This window comes from Cervus canadensis, chromosome 22, assembly GCF_019320065.1.
Source record: "Cervus canadensis isolate Bull #8, Minnesota chromosome 22, ASM1932006v1, whole genome shotgun sequence".
NCBI classification, from domain to species: Eukaryota; Metazoa; Chordata; class Mammalia; order Artiodactyla; family Cervidae; genus Cervus; species Cervus canadensis.
The window spans coordinates 23,166,925-23,192,110 of record NC_057407.1 but is presented as its reverse complement, the minus strand read 5'-3'; the positions used below and the strand labels follow the sequence as shown (position 1 = coordinate 23,192,110).

The 25,186-nt window shown below is 41.4% G+C and overlaps 1 protein-coding gene across 1 annotated transcript in view; it reads left to right on the top strand.

Annotated features, from left to right (window-relative positions):
* Window positions 1-24,305, top strand: part of LOC122424375 — a 73,279-nt gene extending 48,974 nt beyond the window's left edge. Inside the window, exon 5 of the mRNA XM_043442126.1 lies at window positions 21,993-24,305. Within this exon, the coding sequence (XP_043298061.1) occupies window positions 21,993-22,032 (40 nt within the window). The 3' untranslated portion in view covers window positions 22,033-24,305. The remainder of the gene's footprint in view (window positions 1-21,992) is intronic.
* The last annotated feature ends 881 nt before the right edge of the window (window positions 24,306-25,186 follow it).

Here is a 25,186-nt window from a genome sequence, read left to right as displayed (position 1 = left end):
TGTTAACTAAGGAAAGGAAGGGAAGGCAGGTCCCTTCAGAGGGACCTCTTGTATGAGGAGGCCTCCAAGGAAGATGGGGAGAAAATAAAATTCCTCATGACAAGGAAGGCTTGACTGCTTACTCAAGCCCTTGTCTGGTGCCTCTCATTCTTTCTGGAACTTGTTGGATGGATTTGCTTTCAGGAAGGTCCTTATCATGGGAAATACACAACGCTTATTGTTTCCATGCGGCTGGGCCCTAGATTCTGTTCCATAGACTCTTGTCCTGGAACTCTGCTCTCCTTTGTCCTGCCCCACAGGGCGACGTGAGGCACTGGGTGACCAAGGGCTCTCCCCTTGAGTTCAAGGATCTGGAGTCCTGGCACATGAACCAAATGTCAAATTTTGGGATAAATTCAGTTAATTTTCAAGAAAGAATGCACATTCATAGTGCCCTCCAGAGCCATGCTGGAGCCTGAGGCAAAAGGGAAAAAAAGATCAGTACTGTGATAAAATGTTGGTATTTATTCCTTGTCCATGTCGATAAGGCCATTTACTTTATATTAAGTACTTACTCTGTGAGCCTTAGGGCACATAGATGTCTAGCATGTGGAACGTGCATCACTGGAAACGTTAACAAATAGTAACTCATGAAACCACCCTGAAATAGGTACAGTGATTATCCTGATTCTAGAAATCAAGAAACTGAGGCTCCAAGAAATTAAGTTACTTATCTGAAGTCATCTCTTAGCCACGAAGGCAGAAGCAGGATACTAGTCCCCATATAGCTGGCTCTGAGTCTCTTCTGATCTCTTGTTCTTGAGGGACAGAACATTTTTCACTCTGTTCCATTAGACTTGATTTCTGTTCAACTACTTGAAGTTTTCCATTTCCATTTCCAAGAGGACTTGACTTCTGCCCAGGAGATAATGTATCCAATTCAAGTGGAACCTGAAATATAAGATCCGAGGAAAGCATGTGGAAGACCTTGATTCAGTTAATCCAGTTAAAAGAGGGAGATGGGTGTTAGTCTAGTTTCTTTCCACTTGTAATGGACATGATTTTTATAGCTTTTTAAAAATTGTAATATAGAAAATATCGGTGTGAATACTAGTTGGTTCTTCAGTGATGTTGCAGCATAGTTTCATTGCCTTCACTTTCTTTTCCTTCAGATAACGTTCATCTCAGAATTCTTGTTAGGAAATTTAGGTTTTGACTTAAAATTTTACCACCCTTGATCCATAGACATGTGTTGACCAGTGTGGTAAGTGCTTAGGGTGTGTGATTATTGACCACTTGAATGCGCTTCATATTAATTGAGATGTGCTCTCAGCGCAGAGTTATTTGAAGACTTAGTGTGATCAACAGAATCTAAACTATCTCATTAATTTTTATATTGATTACATATGACAGTGATTTTCTGGATCTACTCATTTAAATAAATATACCGTTAAGATTAATTTCACTTGTTAGTATTTTTTTAATGTGGCTAGTAGAAAATTTTACATCACATATGTGACTCAAATTTATTTCTGTTGCACAGTGCTGCTATAAAATATTGCCTGTCAGCTGTTTCATTTTGAGGCAAGAGGTTGGTGTGTTTGTTTTGAGTTGTTTGTTAACTGTCGCAGGCAGGAACATGTAAAATTTGCCAAAAGAGAAAGAAAGAGAAAATCATAGGCGCTTAAGACTTTTAGCCCAGTTTTAGTTACTTTGTTAAAGAATTTTCACCTTTTGTCTCTGCCGTCTCAGCAGACATGTGAATTCTTTCGCCTGTAGCATTAATTTGTATTCTGAGAGGTTTGTAAACAGCAAAAAACTGGGCCTGTTTTTCAGAACAGCTGCCTCTAAATGATTTCCTCGGACTCTAAATACAGCTTAGGTGTTCATTTTGGCGTTGAATATTGATAGGCCTGCCTGTGTTTGCCACGTGCAGGGCTCTGGTGCATCTTCCTCAAAGTCTTCACGCAGAATGGTTCTCTGGGTCTGATGTCATGGTCTTCAGACTTGAGTTTGCAGAAGAACCCAGCTGGTGACCCAGAGAAGCTGCACGTCCCTCGGGGCTGATCCCTGGGGCATCTGGTTTAGCTCCTGTGGACCGAGCACATCAACTGTATTATTTCTAACAGAACCCTCAGGCTCACCTCTCCATTGTAACTCAGGTATTAACATGGAATGTCTCCCACTCTGTCTTAAGGATATCTTTGCTTTTTCCAGAAAGTGTTCTTCAGTCAGTTTCCCTTTCTCCTTCCTTCTCACACACTACAGAATCTAATTTACTTCCAAACAGATATCAGCCAGTCTTAGCTATCCAAAAAAAAAAAAAAAATCCTTTTAGTGAAAGTGCCCTTATGTCTTAATTGTCCTAACTGCCTTATGGATTGGTGAAATTGAACTTGAAAGATAGCTGAAGTCCCCTTTGAAGTAAATGAGATAATTTTTCAGCAAATGTTAACTTCAGTGCTCTGCACAAAGACGATGCTCCATAAATATTTATTAAATGAATGAATTTCTGTCCTGTTCATATTCCTTGCAAGTTGCATGAATCCTCCTGATCACCTAGGGTGTTTATCTGTAGTGCCAGAGGCAGTAACTAAGTAAACTCCTACATGGAGGATTCAGATGAGGGCTTTAATGCCATATTGTAGAATGTACCTTAATGGAACAAATAAGAAGGACCCTCATGAGTAGTTGAACATAATTTCCCCCTCCATATTTTCTTCAGCTCTTTTTGGTCCAATGCATGTAACCATTCCCCAATCTCCATCTCTTCCTTAGAGTGGAACTATATTTGTCTGAACTCTGCGTTGCAAGTGACAGAGACCAGTTTTATAAAGGGGTTTATGCACAAAAGCAAGAATTTATAAGTTGAGCTTATTGCAATACTGAGGCAAGACTTCATACAGAGGCTCAAGGAATATTATTAGGACATGAGTCTGTCTGTCTCTTGGTTTTACTGTCAGACTGTCTCCACCCTCATGGACCAGATGGTTGTCCATGGTTAAACCTCCTCTTAAATGTCCTCACTCCACCAAAGACCTTGGCTCCCCACATAGCTCCAGGAAAGTTTTTGGGAATTGGCTCTGGTTGAAATGTGTATCTTACCTGGAACGTAGCCATGCAGATGAAATGCTCGACTTTGCAAATCTGGATCACACAACCTCCCCTGGATCAGGGTGTAAAGCCAGCCTCACCCAAACTGCTGGAGTAGAGAGAGGAGAATGGTATGGTGCCCTAAAGTCAATTCAAGGTCAGTTGACCACTGAAAAGAGGAAAAGGTACAGCTGGCAAAATAAATCAAAGAACTACTTTAAAAACCTACAAAGGAATTGGTTTTTCTCTTTCTAAATGAGATTGACTATCGCTACAGAAACCACAATCCTTCCCCCACTTCCAAAGTCATGGTTGCAGGCATTCCCAAGTCATCAGCAGACTGGGAGCTCCTTGGGGCAGATAATACTCTATATTGATCTTTGGACGTACCCTGGTACACTGCAAACAGCAGGTTTTTAATCAGTGTTCCAGTAGACAGAGGGCTTCCCTTGTGGCTCAACTGGTTAAGAATCCGCCTGCAATGCGGGGGACCTGGGTTTGATTCCTGGGTGGGGAAGATCCCCTGGAGAAGGGAAAGGCTACCCACTTCAGTATTCTGGCCTGGAGAATTCCATGGGCTGTATAGCCCATGGGGTTGCAAAGAGTCAGACCCGACTGAGTGACTCTCACTTCACTTCACTTCAGTAGACAGAATTGTGTGGTGTACCTACTGTGTGCCCAGTACTCTTACATTAATGAATGTCTTTTGTTGCAGTAATCAGTCAAACCCGCTTTTATCCCACAGCCTGCTGAAGGAGAACTTTGAGATGATGCAGACATGACTCTAAATCTGATGCTGCCATTGACTAAACAAGTCACCGGCCCCTGTAGGCCTCACTTTGTGTGTTTATAAAATGAGACTAGTATAGTCCCTCCACATAGAGCCAGTGTGATGATTAAATGAGATTATGCATGTAAAGTGCTTTAAACAGTAGCTGGCCGATAGTGAGGGCTGATGCACAGTAATTAACATTAGTATCTCTATATTTCAAAGAACAAGTGTTTGCTGACCATTTCTATTTGTTCAGTTGGCATCTGCTAAGTTTTCGATACATTCTAGATCCTTTACTAGACAACATAAAGATAAAATGAAGAAGATAAAAATCCTGTTCTAGGGGAATGTGTGGTTTCTTGGAAGGGGAAATCATGTAACCAAGATAGCGAAGGTAATGCTTATGATTGCATGATCCATGTGGTTGCTTCCCCAGAGTGGTGTACAACCAAAAGGAATTTCAAACTCACTGAGATTTATAGAATAGCATGAAGGGGGAGCACGCACCTGCCAAAATGTGTCATTCCCTTTTTTTCCTCTTCTGCTGACTGCCCTCAGCCTGCTGAGACAGGCAGATGCCTGCATGTCATGGACCTTGCTGGCCTTTCCTGCCCCACCCCAGTCATGCCCTACTGCCAAGACTCCGTGAGTTCGGGAGCCGTGTCCTTTCTCACCTCGAATTCTCCGTGCACTTACTTTCTCTGCCCCAAAGGCTCTGTCTATCCACTTTCCCTTAAAGACTTAATTCAAGCATCACCTTCTATGATAGGCCTTCCCAGCCTGTTGGCCTCAGTTGGGTACCTCTCTTCTCTTTTTTCATCTCTCTTGCCTTCCTGGTTCCCTTAGGACCTAGTGCATGTCCCCCTTACACTCTGGACCCTCTGATAATGTGACTGTCAGCATCCCTCAGCCTCCCTAACTGTCATGTGTAGACTATAGGCTGGTCCTCCTAATAACCAGGGAGGAAAGGGGGCAGGGATAAACGGGGAGAATGGGACTGATGTATGCACACGGCTGTATATAAAATAGATAACTGTTGTACAGCACAGGGAACGCTACTGAATACTCTGTAATGACCTGTATGGGAAGGCAGTCTGAAAAAGAGTGGATGGATGTGTATGTATAGCTGATTCACTTTGTCGTACACCTGAAACTAATACAATGTTGTAAATCAACTATACTCTGATATTTCTTCTTAATAAATTTTTTAAAAAGAGGAAGTCATGATTTTCTGTATTCTCAGGCAGCCTGGCACCATTTGGGATGGTGGGAGAGAAGGAAAAGGACCTTCCCAGAGATGAGCCAGCAAGTCCTCTAAGGTTGACAGTCCTCTGTGGGGCATTTTGAACAGGGTCTCTACCTTGTGAATGATGTTTTCTGATACAGGTTATAAAGTGGCAGTAAAGGCAGAATAGCATAAGGATGGTTAGACTTCTTCCATGAGGATTAACTTTTAGCTCTTACTGACAATGAGCAAGGTGCTTAACCTCCTAAACCTCCTTATCACTAAAAAAAAAAAAAAAGACGTGATGACAAGTCTTGTTTCATAGGGTTACTATGAGCATTTTATGAGCTGATGTAAGGAAAACCCTTGGCACGGTACTTAGCATCTAATGAAGTCACCAGTAATAGTGGGTGCTGTTGTTATAAATGTGTAAATATATTTTGGAGACCTCCAGTAGTTTTTCAAAATGAACCATCAGTAGCAGTTTTCCTCGAGGAAGTGGTTTGATGGTTTTGTATGACAATTGGGAAGAAGGAAACAAGAACATGTCAGTTGCAGAGGGGGAGCATAATTTTGTTTTGGTTGCTTTTTGCTTTTGTTTTTCACACCTGTTTTCTCAGGGGAATGGGACTTAGTGTCTTGCCAAATCTTAACAACAAGTAAAATATGTGGTTTAATGTCCTCAGCAGTCGTTGCAAATTGTGAAATCAAATCTCTCATTTGCTTTGGAGCGTCCGGACGGCAAGGACAGCTGGAGTGTTGCTATTTTTTATTTCAAATAAAAGAGTCAGCTCCTCGTTACCATAGAAACCACCAACCTAATTATAAGGAGTTTTGTTCACTAGATAAAAGTCATCATTTCTCTCTCCTCCCCACGCTCATACAGGTCCCCAAAATATTGCTGTGGATTTGGTCCTGGATGAAAAGATCTGCCCTCTTTAGCTAAAAGGTTCTAGTGCACTGACCGGCTCACACAGGAAAGCAAGCTGTCGGGATGGCCTGAGACTTCATCAGGTACCATCCACAGCTCACATTCTCCTTCAGAAACAGTCATGAGCATTTAGCAGGAACACATCGGTGTTTTTAAAAGTAAACTTCAAAGAAAGATGCTCCTAAACCCCTCCTACCATGAAGTAGACATGCTCTTTCTTGTTTGGAAATAGAAGGGTGGACCCCAACTCTGGAATTCTCCTGTTCTGGGCTTTTATGTTAAGTTTCGGAGATCAATCATATTATATAACATTGCAGTGTTTGGAGAGGAAATGCTAAACCATGAGTTTCTAAGAGCTGACAGTCTGTTTCACATACGTGTGGATTTTGCTAGGATGGGAAGTAGTTGTTTTCCCTTTGCAAATTTGGGTGCCATCAGGGCTCACCCAGAGAATGGGGAGGCTTCTTGTGCCTGCTTCTTTCTCCTTGAACTTATCCCATCTGTTGACTGACCTTCATGTGTCTGTGTATCTCAGTGGAGATATTTTTCTTTGACCCCAGAGAGGTGTTCTCTTAGAGATCAGCTGATAGAAAGCTAAGTGGCACTGAAGACCAAGAGTCTTGGATATATTTTGGGCATAAGGTTACTTAGGGATTAGATATTTACAAATGCAATTAATGCCTCTTTTTTTTTTTTTTTGAGATTCCATTTATAGAATATACCAGCTGTAGGGCAGTGCTGGTGTTGAGCACATTGCTTGCATTTTGTAGACACTGTAATACTAATTCGAGAAGGGAATGTCCCATATGCACCTGTCAGGAGTTTTGGAAGATACATCAGGCCATTTGGCGTGGGGGGTGGGGGGGCTGGACTCTGATGGGGCCAGGAGAAAGCCTGAGAGTAAAGGCAGGAGTCCCGGAAGAAGCTCTAAACATGGAAAGAAGGTCATATAAGTATGTGTGGGGGATGGCATGGGGAGAGCACGGTGGAAATGAATTAGGCCCTACAGCTTGGGTAACATCCCAGGACGGGTAAGTGTTTCCTTTGTCTGGAAAAGATGTCTTGATTTGGATGGGGATTTCTTTGACCTGTACTTGCTCCTTGTGTGGTGGTCTCTGCTGTCCCTGCGATGTTCTTGCTGGTGCTGATGACAGTAGTTGTAACGGTCATGGCAGCAAGGATGGTGGAAGTTGTAAATGCTGGTGATCACAATATTGATGCAGTGCTGGATGGTTAGTATTTTTTTAGTACTTTCTCAGTGCCAGACCTTGTTCTGAACAAAACATGTCTATTTTTCCGTGTTTAGGGCAGAAATCTGGAAATCTCTGTTCCTTTCTCTCATACCTGCCATCAAACTGTTGGCAAGTTTGCTCAGCTCTGTCTCTTTCGCCTCTCTGGCTGTCCCCTTTGCTGCCATCTTTCACTGTCTTGCTGCCAGGGGGCTACTCCCTGGGCTCCCAGATTTCTTTCCTATCTCCTACAGTGCATTCTCCCTGCAGCCAGGTGGCCTTCTGAAACCCCACCTCCTGTTCTCCTCAGAGCCTTCTCATGGCTTCCCTTCACATGGACAGTAAAATCCAGGCCCTTACGACCATTAGGCCCCAAACGCCCATCTCAGTTCAGTGGTTTTATTCCCTGAGGCTTACTCTGCTCTAGTCACCAACCTTCTCCCTTCAGCCAGGAGATTACAGGGTCAAGTAGAATTTTTTAATGGTATTTGACATTGATAATGTTTTGTAACTAGCATATCACTTTCTTTTTACTTCCTTTTTTTTTTTTTTGAAAGTGAGGATATCATATTGACTTTTAAAAAGCATCTTTATTGAGATAGTTTACATCCCACACAGTTCACCCATTTTAAGTATGTAATGCAATGCCTTTTAGTATATTCACAGGAGTTGGGCATCCATTATCACCATCAGTTTTTAGATGTTTCTATTACTTCAAAAGGAAATCTCATACCCCTTTTGCCCTGATCCCCCAAATTTCCCTTCACTCCCATCCCTGACAACCACTTATCTATTTCTTAGCTCTACAGGTTTGTCCATTCTGGATATTTCAGTATTTTTTTTTTTAAATGATTAGCTTACATTCCAGCAATGTGTATTGGTTTTCCTATGGAAATACAAAGTTTCCTGTTAGAATAAACTTACTAAAATAATAAGCTTAAACACTGTTGACTAGAATAAGTGGTGTGTGCATAAAGGTACACACTGCTCTGGCGGCTGGTGGCGGCCCGGAGGTAGGCAGGTATCCTCACAGGGGAGCACCCCAGGACGGTGCAGGAATTGTGACTGGTGGATGTCCTTGAGCTCAACTGGACCAGTCATCTTTGGACTGGCACAGAGGGAACCTGAGTGCCTAGTAGGCCCACACAGGCATGTCACCAGAAGGCACCCAACACTTGACACTGCCTGATGCAAGCCAAGTGCAGTCATGGCTGAGAGGAAGCTCCGAGTCCTCCCCAGCCTCCACCCTGCTGCAGTTTGATCACTTCCTTGTTGCTTTGTCTCTGCCCCTGCTGCTTCGCCTGCCCCAGCAGAGAGCTTTACTGGAAGAGTATCCCCCCATCAAGAGCGAGGGGTAAAGCTTGCTATTTGAGGGTATCTGAGTAGCTGCCTCCACCCGCTGAAACATCACAGCTAGCTTTCAAGTTAGAAACACATCGCTCTTAACCAAGTTGACAAAACCACAGGTTACCTCTTTATGTTTTTGCAAATTGCATCAAACCAAACATTGAAAGCCCAATTCCATGGGGGCCGAGTGCATTTGTTATCAGTTTAGCAAATGACCCCTGGACATGTTTCCTTATCCCAACATGTGGAATGCATCAGCAGACCAGAAACATGATCAATGTTGTTTTGTTTTTTTACAAAACCATTGTACAAGTAAATTGAGATTTTAAAAATGCTTTTTTCACATGTTGTTCTCTGCTCAGAGCAGCCATATGTTAAAGTAAGCTTCACCTATGGCAACAGTTTTCATCTGAGACTTATTTTAGCTGTTAATGAAAGAGTCCGTGGGTGGTGAGCAGAATCTTGTGCAGAGCTGCTAGAGAATCAGAACTAATGGCTTTTGTCTTTTTGCCTTGTGGATCTAAACTGTTCTGATTTTTGCCCAGATTTTGGATGGGGTGAAGCCAAGCCACCATTATTGGAGGACCTAAGCTAGCCTCTGTCAGCGTCCAGGGAGAAGTTACTATTTAGGGTGAAGCTCAGGAGTGGAGAGAAGGAGCCGAGATTCAGACCGTTGGGTCCTAATCCCAGCTCTACCACCACTTAATGGCTGTGTGAAAATTATGAGTTTTTATCCCTTCCAGGTTTAGGTTGCTTTATCTGAACAGTAGGCATGATGACACCTACCTTGCAGGACTTTTGTCGGTCAAATGAAATAGTGCATGCCAAGTTCTTTGCATAATGCTTGGCATACGGTGAACTCACCTGCCATTATTGGTGTTATTTTTGTTGTTTTCCCCTAATTTTTGGAGGCAGTGGAGAATTCGGCTCTCCAGGTACATCCAAAATGTTCTCTGATATCTGGTCTAATTGAATTTACTTACCACACTGGCCTCTTCTCTGTTTCTTGAAGACCCCAGCTTTGGTCCCACCTCAGAACCTTTGTGCTTGCTGCCCTTCTCCCAGCACTACACGTGGTCACTCCCTGTTAACCTTCAGGTCTCTCCTTAACTTCTCCTCCCCCACCTCAGATTCTCTGTTACCTCACTGTGTTTCCTTTTTTGTACTTGCCTCCCCCTGATATTGTCTTCTTCATTTGTCCCTTGTCTGTTACCCGGACTAGAATGGGAGCTCCAGAAAGGAAGGATCCTTATCTGCCTTCTCTGAGATCATTGCCTAGTACACAGTAGGTTGCTCCTTAAATATCTGTGGAATTGCAGTGTACAACTTGGAGTTCGAATACAGGGTTTTTTAAGTAGTGGGACGTGTAGTTCTAGAATGAGCCTAATGCTAGAAAGGTTACTGTAAGATTTAAAAAATCTTGCATTCTGAATTTCGATGTTACCTTTTCCCCAGCAGCCCCTGGATCCAATTTGTTGTCATCAGGAAGAAGGCAGAAAGAATGACAACTAATGTTGCTGGAAACTGGAACTGGTTTAAAGGCCATCAGAGGATTTAGTTTCCACAACAGGATATAAGAAACCATGTTTTTCCTTGGCAGAATGCAGACAAATGGATGGGCTGTGTTACCCTCTTCTTGACCACTTAGTGGATGTGTCAAGGGAACAATTGGGAGGATTATAATGAAAATTTTGTGCCTTGGAATGCCACGATCATTTAGGGAAAAAGAGCATCCTTCCTAGGACAGGCATCTCAGTGGATATATGCTTTTCTGTCTCTAGTTTCTTTGGGTAACTGGAGGCAGGAATAAAGTAAACTCACAATTATATATATTTATAATTGCTTATTATAATAAATACCATGAAATAAAAATAAGGCAAAGATAGGGTTTTGATAAGAGAGATAATCATTGCAGGGAACCTACTATAATTTGGATAATCAAAATAAGTGAAGGAATATCTTAGAGAAGGTGAATATAGTTTCATTATTTTGGCATGAAAAATAATAGGCTCTGATAGCCCTTACCCCAGATTCCTGGCCCCTCCACTGCCAGCACAGGACAGAGGACAGCACAGACTCTGAAGGACCCAGTCGATTGATCTCTTTTTCAGACTCTTCTTGCTCCAGCATCCCTCCCTTTCCCTGTCTCCATCCCCAGCTCGTAGGAATGAGCATCTTGTGGTCCATAGCCTCACAGGGGTCTTGGACCTGCTGGACATCCTGCTTCTGGGGCACTTGAATGAAAAACAAAATCTTCTTGCGGGGAGGGGGAGTGAGGACAATGATGGCTTCTGTGTAATGTGCTTATCAGAGCACAGGCTCACCTGCAGTGCTCCAGAAACCTCCAGAACAGAACCTTAGTGCTATTTGGAATTGCACAGAAAAGCGGGTGTTTTTGGCAACTGCTACCCATTCTCCCACCCATTCACCAACCTAGCAGGGCTGTCTCACACTTCACATGTGAAAGAGCAGTACCTTGAACATACGTTCTGGTTATGTTGACCAAAAGGACATGATATCTACACTTGTTTATTTCTTTAAATCTACTTCTGTTTAGAAGGTGCAGATTTACTTGAGGGCTGACTGTGTGCCAGCGTCTGGAAGAAGCACCTCACAGAAATCTCTATATACGGTTTCTGCCACAGCGTGTGCCTCTATATGTGTTATTATATTTGGCCACTTTTTCTATATCACATGATATGGACCTCTATATTAATTATGTTATATTTTACCACTTTTTCAACAAACAGCAAAGCTAACTTATTATATCAGTTTGTATCTACAGTCATTTTAATAACAGCATACTTTTCTTTCTTTTTTTTTTTAACAGCATACTTTTCTATATATCATGTGTATCCTGATTTATTTCACCAAATCCCTATAACTGGACACCTGCTGGTCCTTCTCCCTCACATGAAAGAATAAGGTTGCTGAAGTGCATTCTTTCATGTTTCCAAAGTATAGGTCTGGGTGTGTTTGTACACAGGTCTTTTTAAACTCGTCTAGTTGTTTCTTTCGGATAATCCCTAGAATGGTATCTGCTCCTTACTAAAAAGGATATTTCAGGAAAATTCCATGGCCACAGACATTCAGACCTGCAAAGAATATAGTTGCTGTGATTAAGCTTTTAGCCTGACTCTCTGTTTGCTAGATTAGTAACTGCTGGTTGGCTGGCTGGCTGCCTGCATCTTCCAAGGAGCAATGCAGTTGGGTAGAGAGAGATGGAAGCTTGGTGTTATACTATGACGTGGTGCGTTTAATAAGAGAAACATGCTAAATATCTAGGACAGAGGGAAGCTGCACCTACCTAACCCCGCCTAAGCGTCACGTGCTTCCACAGTGTCAGTCAGATGAAGAGCAGGGAGGGTGAGCAGTTCGGGCTCATAAAGTGAGACGTACCAGGCAGGGCGGCCAGAGCCGGAAAAGCAGCCAACTGCCATGGCAGAGATGGCTGGATATGAATTATTGATCTTAGGAGCAACCTCTGGATTTGATACCAGATATGATGAGGCAAACCTTGGAAGGGCTCTTTTGTTGTTGCAAGTCATGTCTGACCACTTGTGACGCCATGAACTATAGCACGCCAGGCTTCTCTGTCCTTCACTATCTCCTGGAGCTTGGGCTCTGAAGGTGGCTAATTTGCAATTTAGAAGTTTTCTTCTGGCTTGGAGATGGAGAATAGTTGCACAACAGACATGTTTAGAGCCAGAGAGATGTGTCGGAAGGAGGATGCAGTTTTAAAACTAAGAAGCATCTGTTCTTCCAGGTCATGGGGTTTTAGACACTGTAATGGTCAAAGAATAGGAATGAGAGGAACAGACTGGAGATTATTTACATGAGAGGCCTCCAACTAAAGCTAAGCTAATGGGAATATTTGACCCTTGGAATTCTACCCCAAAGTGTGCATATATGCCAGTCATTATTAAAAATATTTCCAGTGAGTGGTAAGTTCTTGGATGTTGGGTATAAACAACCTGTAGAACCTGTTTTTTAGGGCTAGAGTTAGCAGATTTTCAAAAGGACCCCCATAGATGAGTGATCTTAATGGAATGATGACCACCTTATAAAGCTGGATTATGGTATAGTCACACGACTTGATAAACTTACTAAACATCATTGATTTATATATTTTAAATGTGTGAATTTTATGATATACTCCAAACACTTAAAAAGTGGAAGGTTCCCCATAGTCCCAAAGTAAATGAAAAGCCACTAAATTATACATGTTGAATTAAGATGTAGTGATTAACTTTATTGTTTCAGTTCTGCTAGGTTATGGTGCCTAGTTGTTTGGTCAAAGACTAGTTAGTCTAGATGGTGCCCCGAAGATATTTTTTAGATGTGGTTGAGGTTTACTATCACTTGACTTTAAGTAAAGCAGATTACTCTGTATATTGTGTGTGTGTGTATGTGTTAGTCACTCAGTCATGTCTGACTCTTTGCAACCCCATGGACTATAGCCTGCTTGGCTTATCTATCCAGGGTATTCTCCAGGCAATAATACTGGAGTGGGTTACCATCCCCTTCTCCAGGGGATCTTCCTGACACAGGGATTGAACCTGGATCTCCTGCATTGCAGGTGGATTCTTTACCATCTGAGCCAGTGGCCTGTATCATGTGCCTGGGCCTTATCCAATTATTTGAAGGGCTTAAGAGAAAGAATTGAGTTCCCATGAGAAAGAAAACTTTCTGCCTCCAGGGTGCCACATAGGAACCCCACCCAAGCACTCAGGCTGCTGGCTTGCCCTACAGATTTCAGACTCAAGACAGCAATGACTCTTACCCGAATTGTCAGCCAGCCCAAAGTATTTTAGACTTGCCAGCCTCCACAATTGTATGAGCCAATTTCCTTAAAATACATCTCTCTCTATAGATAGATACAGGCTTATAAGATGCTTTACTGATTCTGCTTCTCTGGAGACCCCTGAATGATGCTTAAGGTAAATTGAAGTATTTCAGTTGCTTTCATTTTTTAAGTCACTGTCACTATAGAAATCATATTCTGTCCTGTCGATCACAGTTGTGCCACTCTGATTTGTATGTTGGGCTGCCCTGTTGGATCTGGTTGGTATGGCATGTGTTACGGTGGAAGGGAATTAGGCAGAAACCCTGAGGGTTCTGGATCTGCTCCATGCACACTTAGGGTGTCAGCTCCAGGACACTATAGGTGGATAGGTAGGCCGGGTAGTCTGGCTTTGGATGGTGGTCTGAAAAAGGGAGGTGGGAGGCAGGCCAGCCCACTGGCCACTTCTTGTGCAGGGAAGGACCCAACTGAATGATGTGGAATGACTGTCCCTGTGTGACTGAAGCTCTCTGAAACCCAACCACGCTTCCTTGGTCTTCAGTCTGAGTGTGTTTTGAAAGAAGACACACCAGTGATGGTCAGCTGCAGCTCTGACTTTTATTAAGGGTTGGCCGGAATCCATATGAAAATGACAGCCAGTCCCCAGATGAGCCCTGGTTCTCTTCATGTAGTGTCACAACTCACTTTGTCATCTTGCATCTTTGCACTGAGGAAGCTCGTGGCTCTTTCTCCTGTTTCACTTTTTGCCATGGCTTCTGAGAATGGGGAGAAAAGTCATCTAGGGAAATGTTTCTGGGGAAAACCCTTAGAAGAGTGGAGACTTCTTGCATAGAACACACTGGAACTTAAGTTCACATTGGAATTATCCAGTCTATTGAACACATGCTTTGTGCCAGGAATTATGTCAGGCTTTGGGACTACTATTAGTTCTTGCAGTCTTGCTGCCTGAAGGAAGAAACAAAGAAAGAAAACCTACCCTAATTTGAAAATTGGTACAAAGTTCTATTCTGAAAGAGAGAAAGAAAGAAAACAACTGTTAGCTATGTCCATGGTTAACCTATGAAAGATTGCCGAAATGTGGTGCCCGAGAAAGTCTTGTCTGGAGACTCAGTCATGGTTCACATGTTGGTATTTAGTTCTGCCTAGGTTCTAGAATATTTGTAGATCACAATATGATTTACTAGAAAGTTGATGTTGAACTGTAGGTGTATTACCTAATCCAAAGTCTTCCTGCATGCTGCACCACAGGACAATAAATCGAGTTGTTGGGGGCGGGGAATAGTGACTTCATTAGAAAAGCTAGCAGACCAAGGAAATGGTGGACTGGTATCCCAAAGCACCATCTTAACCAAGTTTGAATTTAGGCTTCTTTTATACAAAAAAGGGAAGAGATATGGTTGGCTGTTACAAACTTCTTGGTGCCAAAATCCTTTGTTCCTTGTAGCTGTCCAAGTAGGTCTGGTCATCACATTCCTGTAAACCTCCAACGAGACAAAAGTTATACTCGGTTCTGTAACTTTTTATCTCTGTATGAATGGATGTATTATATTTCAAAGATTGGAGCCTTAAGAATGGGCTACCCCATATATTTCAGGCTATAGGCAACATTCTACAAAAGCATGACTAAATATTTGCAATGGAGCACAAAAGTTAAAGCTAAGAGAATAGATTCAATACAGAGTCACATTTGTCCTTGTTAGTTTTCACTGTTTATTGGCTCTTTTTTCCAGGTCCTTATTCTTTTTAAGGGAACAGTCCTTGTTCCTTCATGCATAAAATCCTTCTGCTCAGAGTACTGTGGTGAGGGGCAGACAAAATACTACCATAAAAAGAGTGTGTATGGAGATGCTCTGTGCTGAGCACTAAGAGCTATGTTGTAACAGTCTAAGAAGTGCTCCCTGATTTTTGTGAAATTACAATATAAGGAGAGAAGTGGATCTGAAATGTAGTGTGTACAATTCTCTCTGAATGTGTATGTGTGAGGGTGTGTGCGTGAGCCTGCAGAGACCCATGTGTTTAGGAGAGGTGTTGTCATCAAAGAAATATCTTTTGACAACTGAAGATGGTTTCAAAAAACCACCCATTCTTTCCTTGCTTTTCTCAAACATCGTGGAAAGATACTTGAAAACAGTCCTTAAAAAAAAACTAGTTTCCTCACTCATCTGCTTCCCTCATGCAGTTAGTTGCCCTTTATCTTTCTCTTCTAAACTTCCCTAGGAATTCCTCAAAAAACACTCTTTTCCCTGGCACCCTCCTCCACACATCTCTTCAGTTTCTCCTTCTCTACCCCCCGTCCCCCCCCCCGCCACCTTCTCTCAGTTCAGCTTCATAAAGGCTTAAATTAGTCTCCTGGATAAATAATGCAAACTCTTCCGTGTTTTCAGACCAGAGACCTCAAATGGGGGATAGGGAGGGTTTAAGGTAGACATAGGAAGTCAGGTTGACAAAGCCAGAACCTGCGTACATAGACGGATAAAGGCTGAAGACATGTGCATCAATGTAAATCACGTGGTCCCCCCTGTACCTGCTGCTGCAACGTGTCCCTACTGTGGGAATCCATGATTAGGACCACAGATGTTGCCTGGGAAGGTTGTGGGAAACCTCAAAGAGGAAGTCTCTGCGCTGGATCTTAGAGTGTTACTGAACAGAAGTTCATGTGCTTGACACACAGTGAGGCCAGACAAACCCAAATGTCAGAGTTTGGAACAGAAAAAGGTTTATTGCAGGGCCTTGCAAGGAGACAGGTGACTGGTGCTGCCCAAACCCCGAACCCCCTGAAGGGTTTCAGCAAAGCATTTTTAAAGGCAAGGTTAGTTGCAAACTTCTTGGTATAGCAATCCCTTGTTTTTGTAGCTGTACAGGTAGGTCTGGTCACCATATTCCTGTAAACCTCCGGTAAGACAAATGTTATTCTCAGTTCTGTCACTTTTCTACATGAATGGAGAAGTGTTATACTCTTAACTTTAAAGTGAGAGCCTTGAGAATGGGCTACCCTGTATTTCAGGCTATTGGTAACATTCTTAACTTGAAGCAAAAGCAATAGTGTACAAAGGTTAACATTCAAGAAATAGATGTAATACGGAGTCAGATTTGTTCTTCTCTATTAGAAGAGGACAGGCCCAAGTGTGTTAGTGTGGCAGCCTGAAGCCGTGTGCTGTGATCTAGGGAAGGGAAAGATGGTCTTTGTGCCTGACGTGTCAGAGACGTGGGAAGCAGAAGGTAGAAAATGAGACTGAACTGGTTATTTGGGGGCCGTGTGTACTATGTGCTAGCTCTACACAGAAAATCTCCATTCCCTTGTTGCAGATGGCTCTTGACACCTGCAGGTTGATTTGTAAATGATCCCTCCCATGACTGCAAGGGAAGGTGGCTAAGATTGTTGTGGCTGATCCTGGGCAACCATCCCTGTCCCCTTAAAAACTGTGGACCCATGCTGGCAGCATCTTAGTTCACAAAGGGAAATGTTCAGTGTTTACCTGCTTTCTTGAAATCACATCACTCTGGGTTGCAATGAACGGAAACCTAACTTAAAGTGAGTGATACACAAAAGCCTTACATTTTGTTATACACAGTACCCTGAGGGAAAGGAAGCTCTCTTTTTCCACTCCTTCCCACAAAAATCACATGATTGTCTTTCCTTGTACTTAGGTGGGAGCATATGCCCACCTGTGAACTCTGGTCAAGATGATGGGCTAGGCCGATTGGCCAGTCCCAGCTTCTTTGTAATGGGATGGGAGCTGCCCAACCTATTCAAGCCTTATAAACTGAGAGTAGGGGAAGGAGGGGGTTCCCCAGAAGAAAACTTAGATGGTGGTACCAGAAGGATCTGGAGGAGACTAAAACCCAAATGTCCACCACAAATAGCTTCCTGTCCATCTCATATTCTCACACTGATGAGCAATGAGAAAAGTGACCTCCACCAGAGATAAAGAGTATAGCTATTGTTAGGGCTTTTTAAGGAGGAAGGAGTAGAGTGGCTTCAGGGAATATATGTGCAGCAGGAAAAAAAAAAAAGATTTGAAATGAAGCCCAGCTTCTTATTGGTTTTTTAGTATCTTGTTTGCTGAGGAGAATTAAGCAAGAAGAGAACTGATTGCATCTAATTGCCTGTAAAAAGTGTTCAAAAGGCATTTTATCACACAATTTAGATGAGTAAACAGCTAGGAGGTGAATGCCACCCTCTGAAGTAATAAACAGAAGGGAAAAGTCTTTCTTTGTATTGTATCTGTTTATGCTTTCACCAGTGCAGCCTGTATTCATTGCTGAAACTGAGGAGGAGTTACATTAACTCAGGACAGATGGTGCTTAATACTGACCACACATGAAGACTGGTGGCCCCAGGCTCCAAGTTCAGGCAGAAGGCAAGACAGATTTACTTCCATATGGGATAAGTACCATTAAATGCTAGGATGCTGTGGTTGTAGTTTGGGAGTGGAAATGGCAGAATTATCTTGCTTAGGTAGATACTGTTGTTATTCTTGGTAATTTTAATAACCACTTTATAACAGGGTTTTACTATTTTACTGCATGCTTTCGGGCACACCTGTTCACTTTATCCTCCCTAAAATTATGTGCAATTAAAAAGTTTGTCTCCATTTTTACAGATCATTGATTCATGATCATAAATTTATACTGTAGTGGGCTCAATGCTTGGGCATTTGTGTCCATACCTTTGATTCAAAACCCAGGGATATTTTGACTACTCCATAATTACTTGCCCGTAAGTCAGTCTCAGTTTTTAAAGGCTTACATTTCTCTTTTGGGGAGTAACGGAGGGAGTAGAAGGAAAGATAGCATTATTGAGGAAGCTGCCAATCCTGGGGAGAAGGTGGACTCGTGTCCCAAAGAACCAACTCCTACCTCCTCAGACTTTGCTCAGAGGTAATATAGGGGAAAGAGGAAGGGGATACCTTCTGGGTAGAGTGTAGTGTTCTGTTTTCAGAGATAGTTATCTTGGCCATTGGTGCCAAACTTCAATAATATCTCGCTTGCAGCTGGAATATTATCAGGCCGTGTCTCTGGTTAGTTATTTCTGCTGATCTTGGAGGGTATTTCGGGGAGGCAGAAGGTGGCAGTGGCTCTCCCTGGAGTCACAAAAGCTGGTGGTAGAAAACACCAAGGAGTGAGTTCCACCCACTGGAACTCCCGTTGTAGGCAGACACCCTGCCTGCGTCCTTATATTTCTCTATATGCCCACCAGGGAGGGATTAAGAATTAAACTGCCCTGGTTCAAGACTAAGTTCACCTCCTCTACCCAGAGGGTCTTGGTAATCTTCCTAAATCTTCCTGACTCCATTTTTTAATCCCCAAAATACACACATGATGGTTGAATGGGGGAGGGAAGAATATATCAACACTCATATTAATGTTTATTTTTAAATAATTTAACTTCACTAATACTTGAAAACTTTCTTTTGAAATTATCTAAAATTATAAAAAGTTATAGAATTAGTACAGAGAGTCCCCAGGTACCCTTCTGCCAGTTTTCCCTAAGGCTGATATCTTAAAAAAATTATTGTACGATCATCATAACCAGGAAATTAACATTGACACAATGTCATTAACTCAGCCACAGACCTTATTCATAATTCACAACTTTCCCATTAATGTCTTCATTTCCTGGTCCTGGATCTTTTCCAGGATCTCACATTGCATTTGGTTTTCATGTCTTCTTTTTGTCTATGACTCTAATCTGTGATGGTTCCTGTCTTTTTATTTCATGACTTTGACATAGTTGAACAGAACTGATCATTTATTTGAGTGTCCCTCAATTTAGATTTGTCTGATATTCTTGCATGATTTGACTGGGGTATGCTTTTTTGACTGAAAGACCACTGAAGTCATGCTATGTTCTTTTCAGTACATCTTGTCAGGAAGTATCGTACGTGATATTAGCATGTCTTGGTACCAGTGATGCTAGTTTTGACCACTTTTTTTAAGGTACTATCTGCCAGGTTTCTCTGCTGTAAAGTTACTATTTTTCCCTTTGTAAGTAATGCTTGTCTTATTGGGAGACACTTTGAGATGATGCACATATTCGGTTTGTCATTGTACTTTTGCTTACCAATTTTAGCTTCCATTGATGATGTTTGCCTGCAATAGTTAATACCAAAGCATTTGCCTGCTGTGCTTGATTAAAATTTATTAAGTAAGTTCTCTTCAGTGCTGTTATTCGGATGTCATGTTTTATGGTGACATGCCATAGTAGTATTTATTTTCCCATTTTCTTTTCCTGTGTTTATTCTCATGAGTATTTTTACCCTCTTAGAGTAATAGTTCATGGGAAATTTGATAAATATCTCATTTTATAAAAAAATAACACCAGAAGAACTTTTTGGAAGCATTATCACTGACTTGTAGAATTGGCAGATGGCTAGAGAATTTAGCTTGAAAGTCCGAAGTCATGCAGGACCCATGGAAAGACAATATTCTACTTTTGATTACCTGCTGGAGGCAAAGTCAACCTGACCATTTCACCTGATGTTATATCATCAAGATTTCTATATGCTTCCAGTATTACCAGTTACTATTTTACATACCTGCATAATAACCCAGATATTATGGGGGATATTGGATGTTTAGGTTGTTCCAAATTTAATAGTAGATACATTAAAAAAATACCTTCATGCTCAAGTGTTTCTGAAACTTGGGTGCATGCTGGAATCACCCAGAGAGTTTGAAGAAATACTGATGTCTGGGTTCCACCTCCCTTTAGAGTCTGTTATAACAGATGAGGCTGTTTCTTGGACATGGGGATCTTTCAGAGGTCTCCACAGATCCTAATATGTAGCCGAGGTTGAGAACCACTAGCCTAGAAGCTTCTGTGGCTCATGCGGCATACATTTTCTTGTACATAAAGAATCCATGCGTTCACTACTTCTTGTTGACCACAGAAACTTGTTCTGTTTTCTCTCCACTTGACCTAAAGGACACAAATACTCACACTCAGATGCATTCACATGTAGGCAACTTAATACTGCTTTATAGTATTACTACTTCCTGTTCATATAAACAAAATAAGTTTTATGACTTCACTGTGCTTTTTTTTTTATCATCTATAAAATGGTGATATATTAGTGTCTCTCTCCTTGCATCTTGTGGATGATTCAAGAGTAAAAATTCATATTCCTTATGCAAAACTCTTTAGTGCAGCCATTTTAGAGCACAGTTTGGCAGTAACTAGTAGACAGAATGTGTATCCCCTGCCCTCTTAAAAGAACTTTCTGGCTTATGAGTGTCTTCACAATATTGGGTTGAGAAACCACCATGATAATGTTTGTCTAGGGCTGAGTTTAAGGTTATGGCGCCATCGTGATGATGGCTGGGTTTGATACAATGCATGGAGGGGTGTTATCCGCCTCTTCTCATTGGGAGCTGGCCACTTTTACTGTCGCCGTCTCAGCATATGGTAGGTTTCCATACCAGTTCTTTTGTTTGTTTGTTTTTCTTATTTCATTTAAAATGTGATTTTGACTTTAACAACTGATACCATAGTTTTAAGTGACCTGTGTGACATCCTCAGCATTTGCTCACAAATGCCAGATTCTCAAATGAAAGTTGAAATAAAGTTAAGTAGTAGAGTGGGTGATAGTAAATTCAGGACTAGAATCAGCCTATATATAGTTCTTTTTAAATTCTGAAACTTTTCATTAATTAAAAATAATAGCTACTGGTATTGAGCACTTACTCTTGACCAGGTATCATGATGAACGTTTTACAAGTTTTATTTAATCTTCACATTGAACCTCCAAGGGGTAGCTTGAGTTTGAATGTTTATTCCTTTATTGATACAAAGTTGATATGTAATATTGTGTTAGTTTCTGGTATATAGTAGAGTGATTTGGTCATTGCTCCTACATTGCTACATGTATACAAATATGTATACATGTATATACATTCTTTATTTTCCAATTCTTATCCATTATAGATATTGAATATCGTTTCCTGTGCCATACGGTAAATCCTTGTTTAATTTATTTTATATGAAGTATCATGTATCTGTTCAAAACATACACCTAATTTATCTTTCCTGTCCCCTTCCCCTTTGGTAATGGTATGCTTGTTTTCTATGTCTGTGATTCTCTTTCTCTTTAGTAAATAAGTTCATTTGTACTTTTGTTTAGATTCCTCATGTAAGTGATATCATACAATGTTTGTCTCTCCCTGACTTAATATAATAATCTCTAGGTCTATCTAGGCTGCTGCAAATGTTATTATTTCCTTCTTCTCATGGCTGAGTAGTATTCCATTGTGTATGTATACCACATCATCTTTATCCATCCTTCTGCTGATGGGCAGTTAGTATTTATTTTTAAGTTGAGGAAATGTTATAATAATCCTTTTCATATCCCAGATGCTATTCAAATAGTCTTGTTTGACTGCATTTGCTAATAACTTATTTGCTCCAGGAGAGGATAAGTAACTTGCTCATTGTCATACAACTTACCAGCATAGAGCTGGGAATTAAACCCCTCCCAGTCTGCCTGACTGCCAGTGGCAGTTAACTTGATTGCTGGATTTGATTGCTTTCCATAAAGGCTGGTGCTTGGTCAGCTCCCTAAGTATCCAGGTGCAGAGGATACAAGGGAGATTTTTTTTTTTTTTCATTTCAGTCTCAGCCAAACGTCTACCATACTGGCAGGTGACATTTAGGAACAGAGGGACTGTAGCAGCTTGGTGATTGCTGGCCCCTGATCCTGTACTTACCTGTCTCTTTATGCTGCAGTGCCTGTAAGGTAGGGTACGCCTAATCAGTGTTTTGTGGCATTAGGTTTATGAGTAAAAAATATCAAATAGAATGAATAGGCTTTTGTTAAAAACATTCACACCAAAGGGAAGAAAAGTGCCTGTTGATTTTCATGCCAGAGAGGAGTGGACCCTTCAAGGCAAATCAGCTTAGATTCAGTTGTCCTGAAGCTTGTGCAGTTCATCCCAGCCATGCAGGGAAAGACAGTTCCTTCTTCTCTATCATTCACAGTGAAGATGCTTACTTTGAGGGGTGTTGGTGTTGCTAGATGGATTTTATAAATGCTAGCCCAGGTCTCTAATTGAATCTTGAGTGTTGAGCTTTGGGTTCTTTATTCTGTTGGCTTGGAAACCCCCACATTTCTGTGACTTTTCAGAGTCCAAGTACTCATTCTGTGCCTAGCTAATTTCCCTGAAACAGAAGTGTTTCCAAAGGATTAGTGCCCAGCTCTGTCGCAAGGTGGTCCTCTGCTCCTCACGCCAACAACCTCCTCCATGCCCAGTTGTCATGTTTCATGAGAAGCTTCCTGCTCAGTGGGCATTTCAGCATGTGTGTGCCAGCGTCTTGCAGCAGCAGTTTCCATGCCTCTTGAGAAGCAGATTAGGGGAAGTGATGGATACTGAAATTGGTTTTGACAGATCTCTAATCTTCTTTCTAACTGAAAGCTGTTATTGGAGGGGGTTCTTAGGGGTGCTTCTTGCACAAATTCCATTTCCATACCTCTCAGAGCTCCTGCAGCTTCCTCATCCCACCAGCATCTGTGGACTCTGGGTGCTGAGGAGTGAGGGGAAGGACAGCAGAGGGCGAGCGGTCCAGCAGTGATTGTGTTCTCACTGTGGAGGAAGAGACAGGTCTTTCTTCTCTAGGTGGGAATGGATTCTTTGGCATTAATGTTCACTTATTAGTCTTAGGTCAGCAGTAAGAAGATGAGGTAAAGGAGGGGGAAGGATTAAAGGGCGGGGACAGACCCTGTTCTCTTTTATACAGATGATGACTGTTTGCTTTCAAAGTGCCTTCCAGATGGGCCAAAGGATATGAACAAAAAGTGTAGAGAAGCTGAATACATGTGGCAGATGGGGATTTTAGAAGTTCAGCTCAGCAGCAATAAGCAGTAGAAAGTAAAACAAAAATGAGACAGCATTTTACCTATTAAATAACCAAGCTCTGTTTTTTTTGAATTGTCAGTGATAATACTTAATTTTGAAGGATGCTGGGTGATGGGCATATACTGCTATTGGGAATACACATTGGTTCAAAATCTCAGGCAAAATATTATAAGCCTGAAAAATATTCATGCAGTGTAACTCAGTGATGAAATTTCCAGGAATTTTTACTAAGCAAATAATTTTTTTTTTAAAGGAAGTGTACCACTTGGGTATTCATAAAAATGTTTTTTTTTTCGTAATTGCAAGTCAGAAATAAATAACTAGCAGTAAGGTTATAGAGCATTCTAGCAACAGCTGGAATATTAATGTGTTGAAACAATGTATCCATTAAAATTTAACTGAAATTTTTTTGATATAAATACCTTTAAATACCTAAAGGAAGATATATTGATAAGTAAAAGTTGTCTATTTAGTGTGCTTTTCTTTTTTTCAAATATACATACATATAAGAAAAAAGACAAAGGTTTTATATCAAAATGTTAATGATTATCATGTCTGGGTGGTATAATTTTCTTTACCTTATTAAAAAAAATTCTGTGTATACTTCACTTATTTAACTCTGCTCTTTTCAGCATTCATTTAACCAGTGAATATTAAGTGCCAATTATATACCAGCACTGACTTTTTATAGCAGTATTTGTCTTAGGAGCGTTTTAATTTTTACACGTACATCAGTTGATGACAGAATTGAGAGCTGCTTTCTCAGGGCTGTCAGTGGAGTGTGAGTTCCTACAGATGAGGACTAATGAGCCCTCCTGTGCTTCCCATTGTATGAGCCTGCTGGTCAGGAGGAGAAACATGAAGTCCTCCTCCTCCTTCTGTCCTTATTTCATGGTCTCCTGAACACTGTGGCTTCGTGATACTTGGAAAAGGATGATAGGAAACAGTGCTAGAGGTGCCATGAACTTACCAAGGGAAATCCACAAACAATGGATAGTAAAAATGCAGGAGCTACAAAGAATGACTTTTCTATTTTGGGAGCAGGATATTTATTTTTAAAATAAGGAAGAAAAGATGGGAAAGAGGGAGGGAGGGTGGAGGGAGAGATGGAAGGAGTTCCCCAAAATGCCTTCACAATAAATAATGACATTTAAATATTTGTTTAAATGTTTGTAAAATGTTTTAATTTGTAAAACATTTGTTATGTTTCTTTGGACATGCCAATGCTCTTTCATTGTATAAGTTAGGGCTTTCCTGTTTTAAAACAAAATTACTCCAAATGCATATGAATTATATTATCATTGATTTTGTTTATGAAATGATGATACTCCAAGTCTTAACTGTTTGAGTCAAATATCTTCACCTCTAGCAAGGAGCCTGTCTCTCCAGCACAGTCCTCAGTATTTGGTAGGCACAGCTTAGATAACCTTTGTCATAATGTCTGACATATTGGGGTCATGGTCCCATCATTTTGCTCAACTGAGTAGTTACCCATATGGATGAATAGCTTTTGGTAGTTGACTTTCCAGTTATTACATCTGTCTGGTGTTTGCAGAAAGCAGGCACATCGCTGGAGATTTGAATATAAATTCTGAAGTGAGACCCTCGGGGGCCACATGCCAGCTCTGTATGTTAGCCATGTGACCTCAGCCAGCTCAACTCTCTGGATCTCAGTTTCTATATCAGTAATATGGGAAAAGTAGTTTCTGTCTCAAGGGGTTGTTATGAAGATAGAGTTAAGTTTTTGTTGTGGACTTTATTTTCACAAGTATTGACTCTCCTGAACCCCCAGAAGAATTTATCTAGTCTGTTGATTTCAAGCACGACCATGTAATGTGTTTTGGCCAGTGAATTTTGAGTGAAAGGACACATGTTACTTCCGGCCTGGTTTGCCATGTTCTTCCCCTTTACCTTAAGATTGGCAGTGTTCTTGGTAGAAGCTGCCCCATCAGCC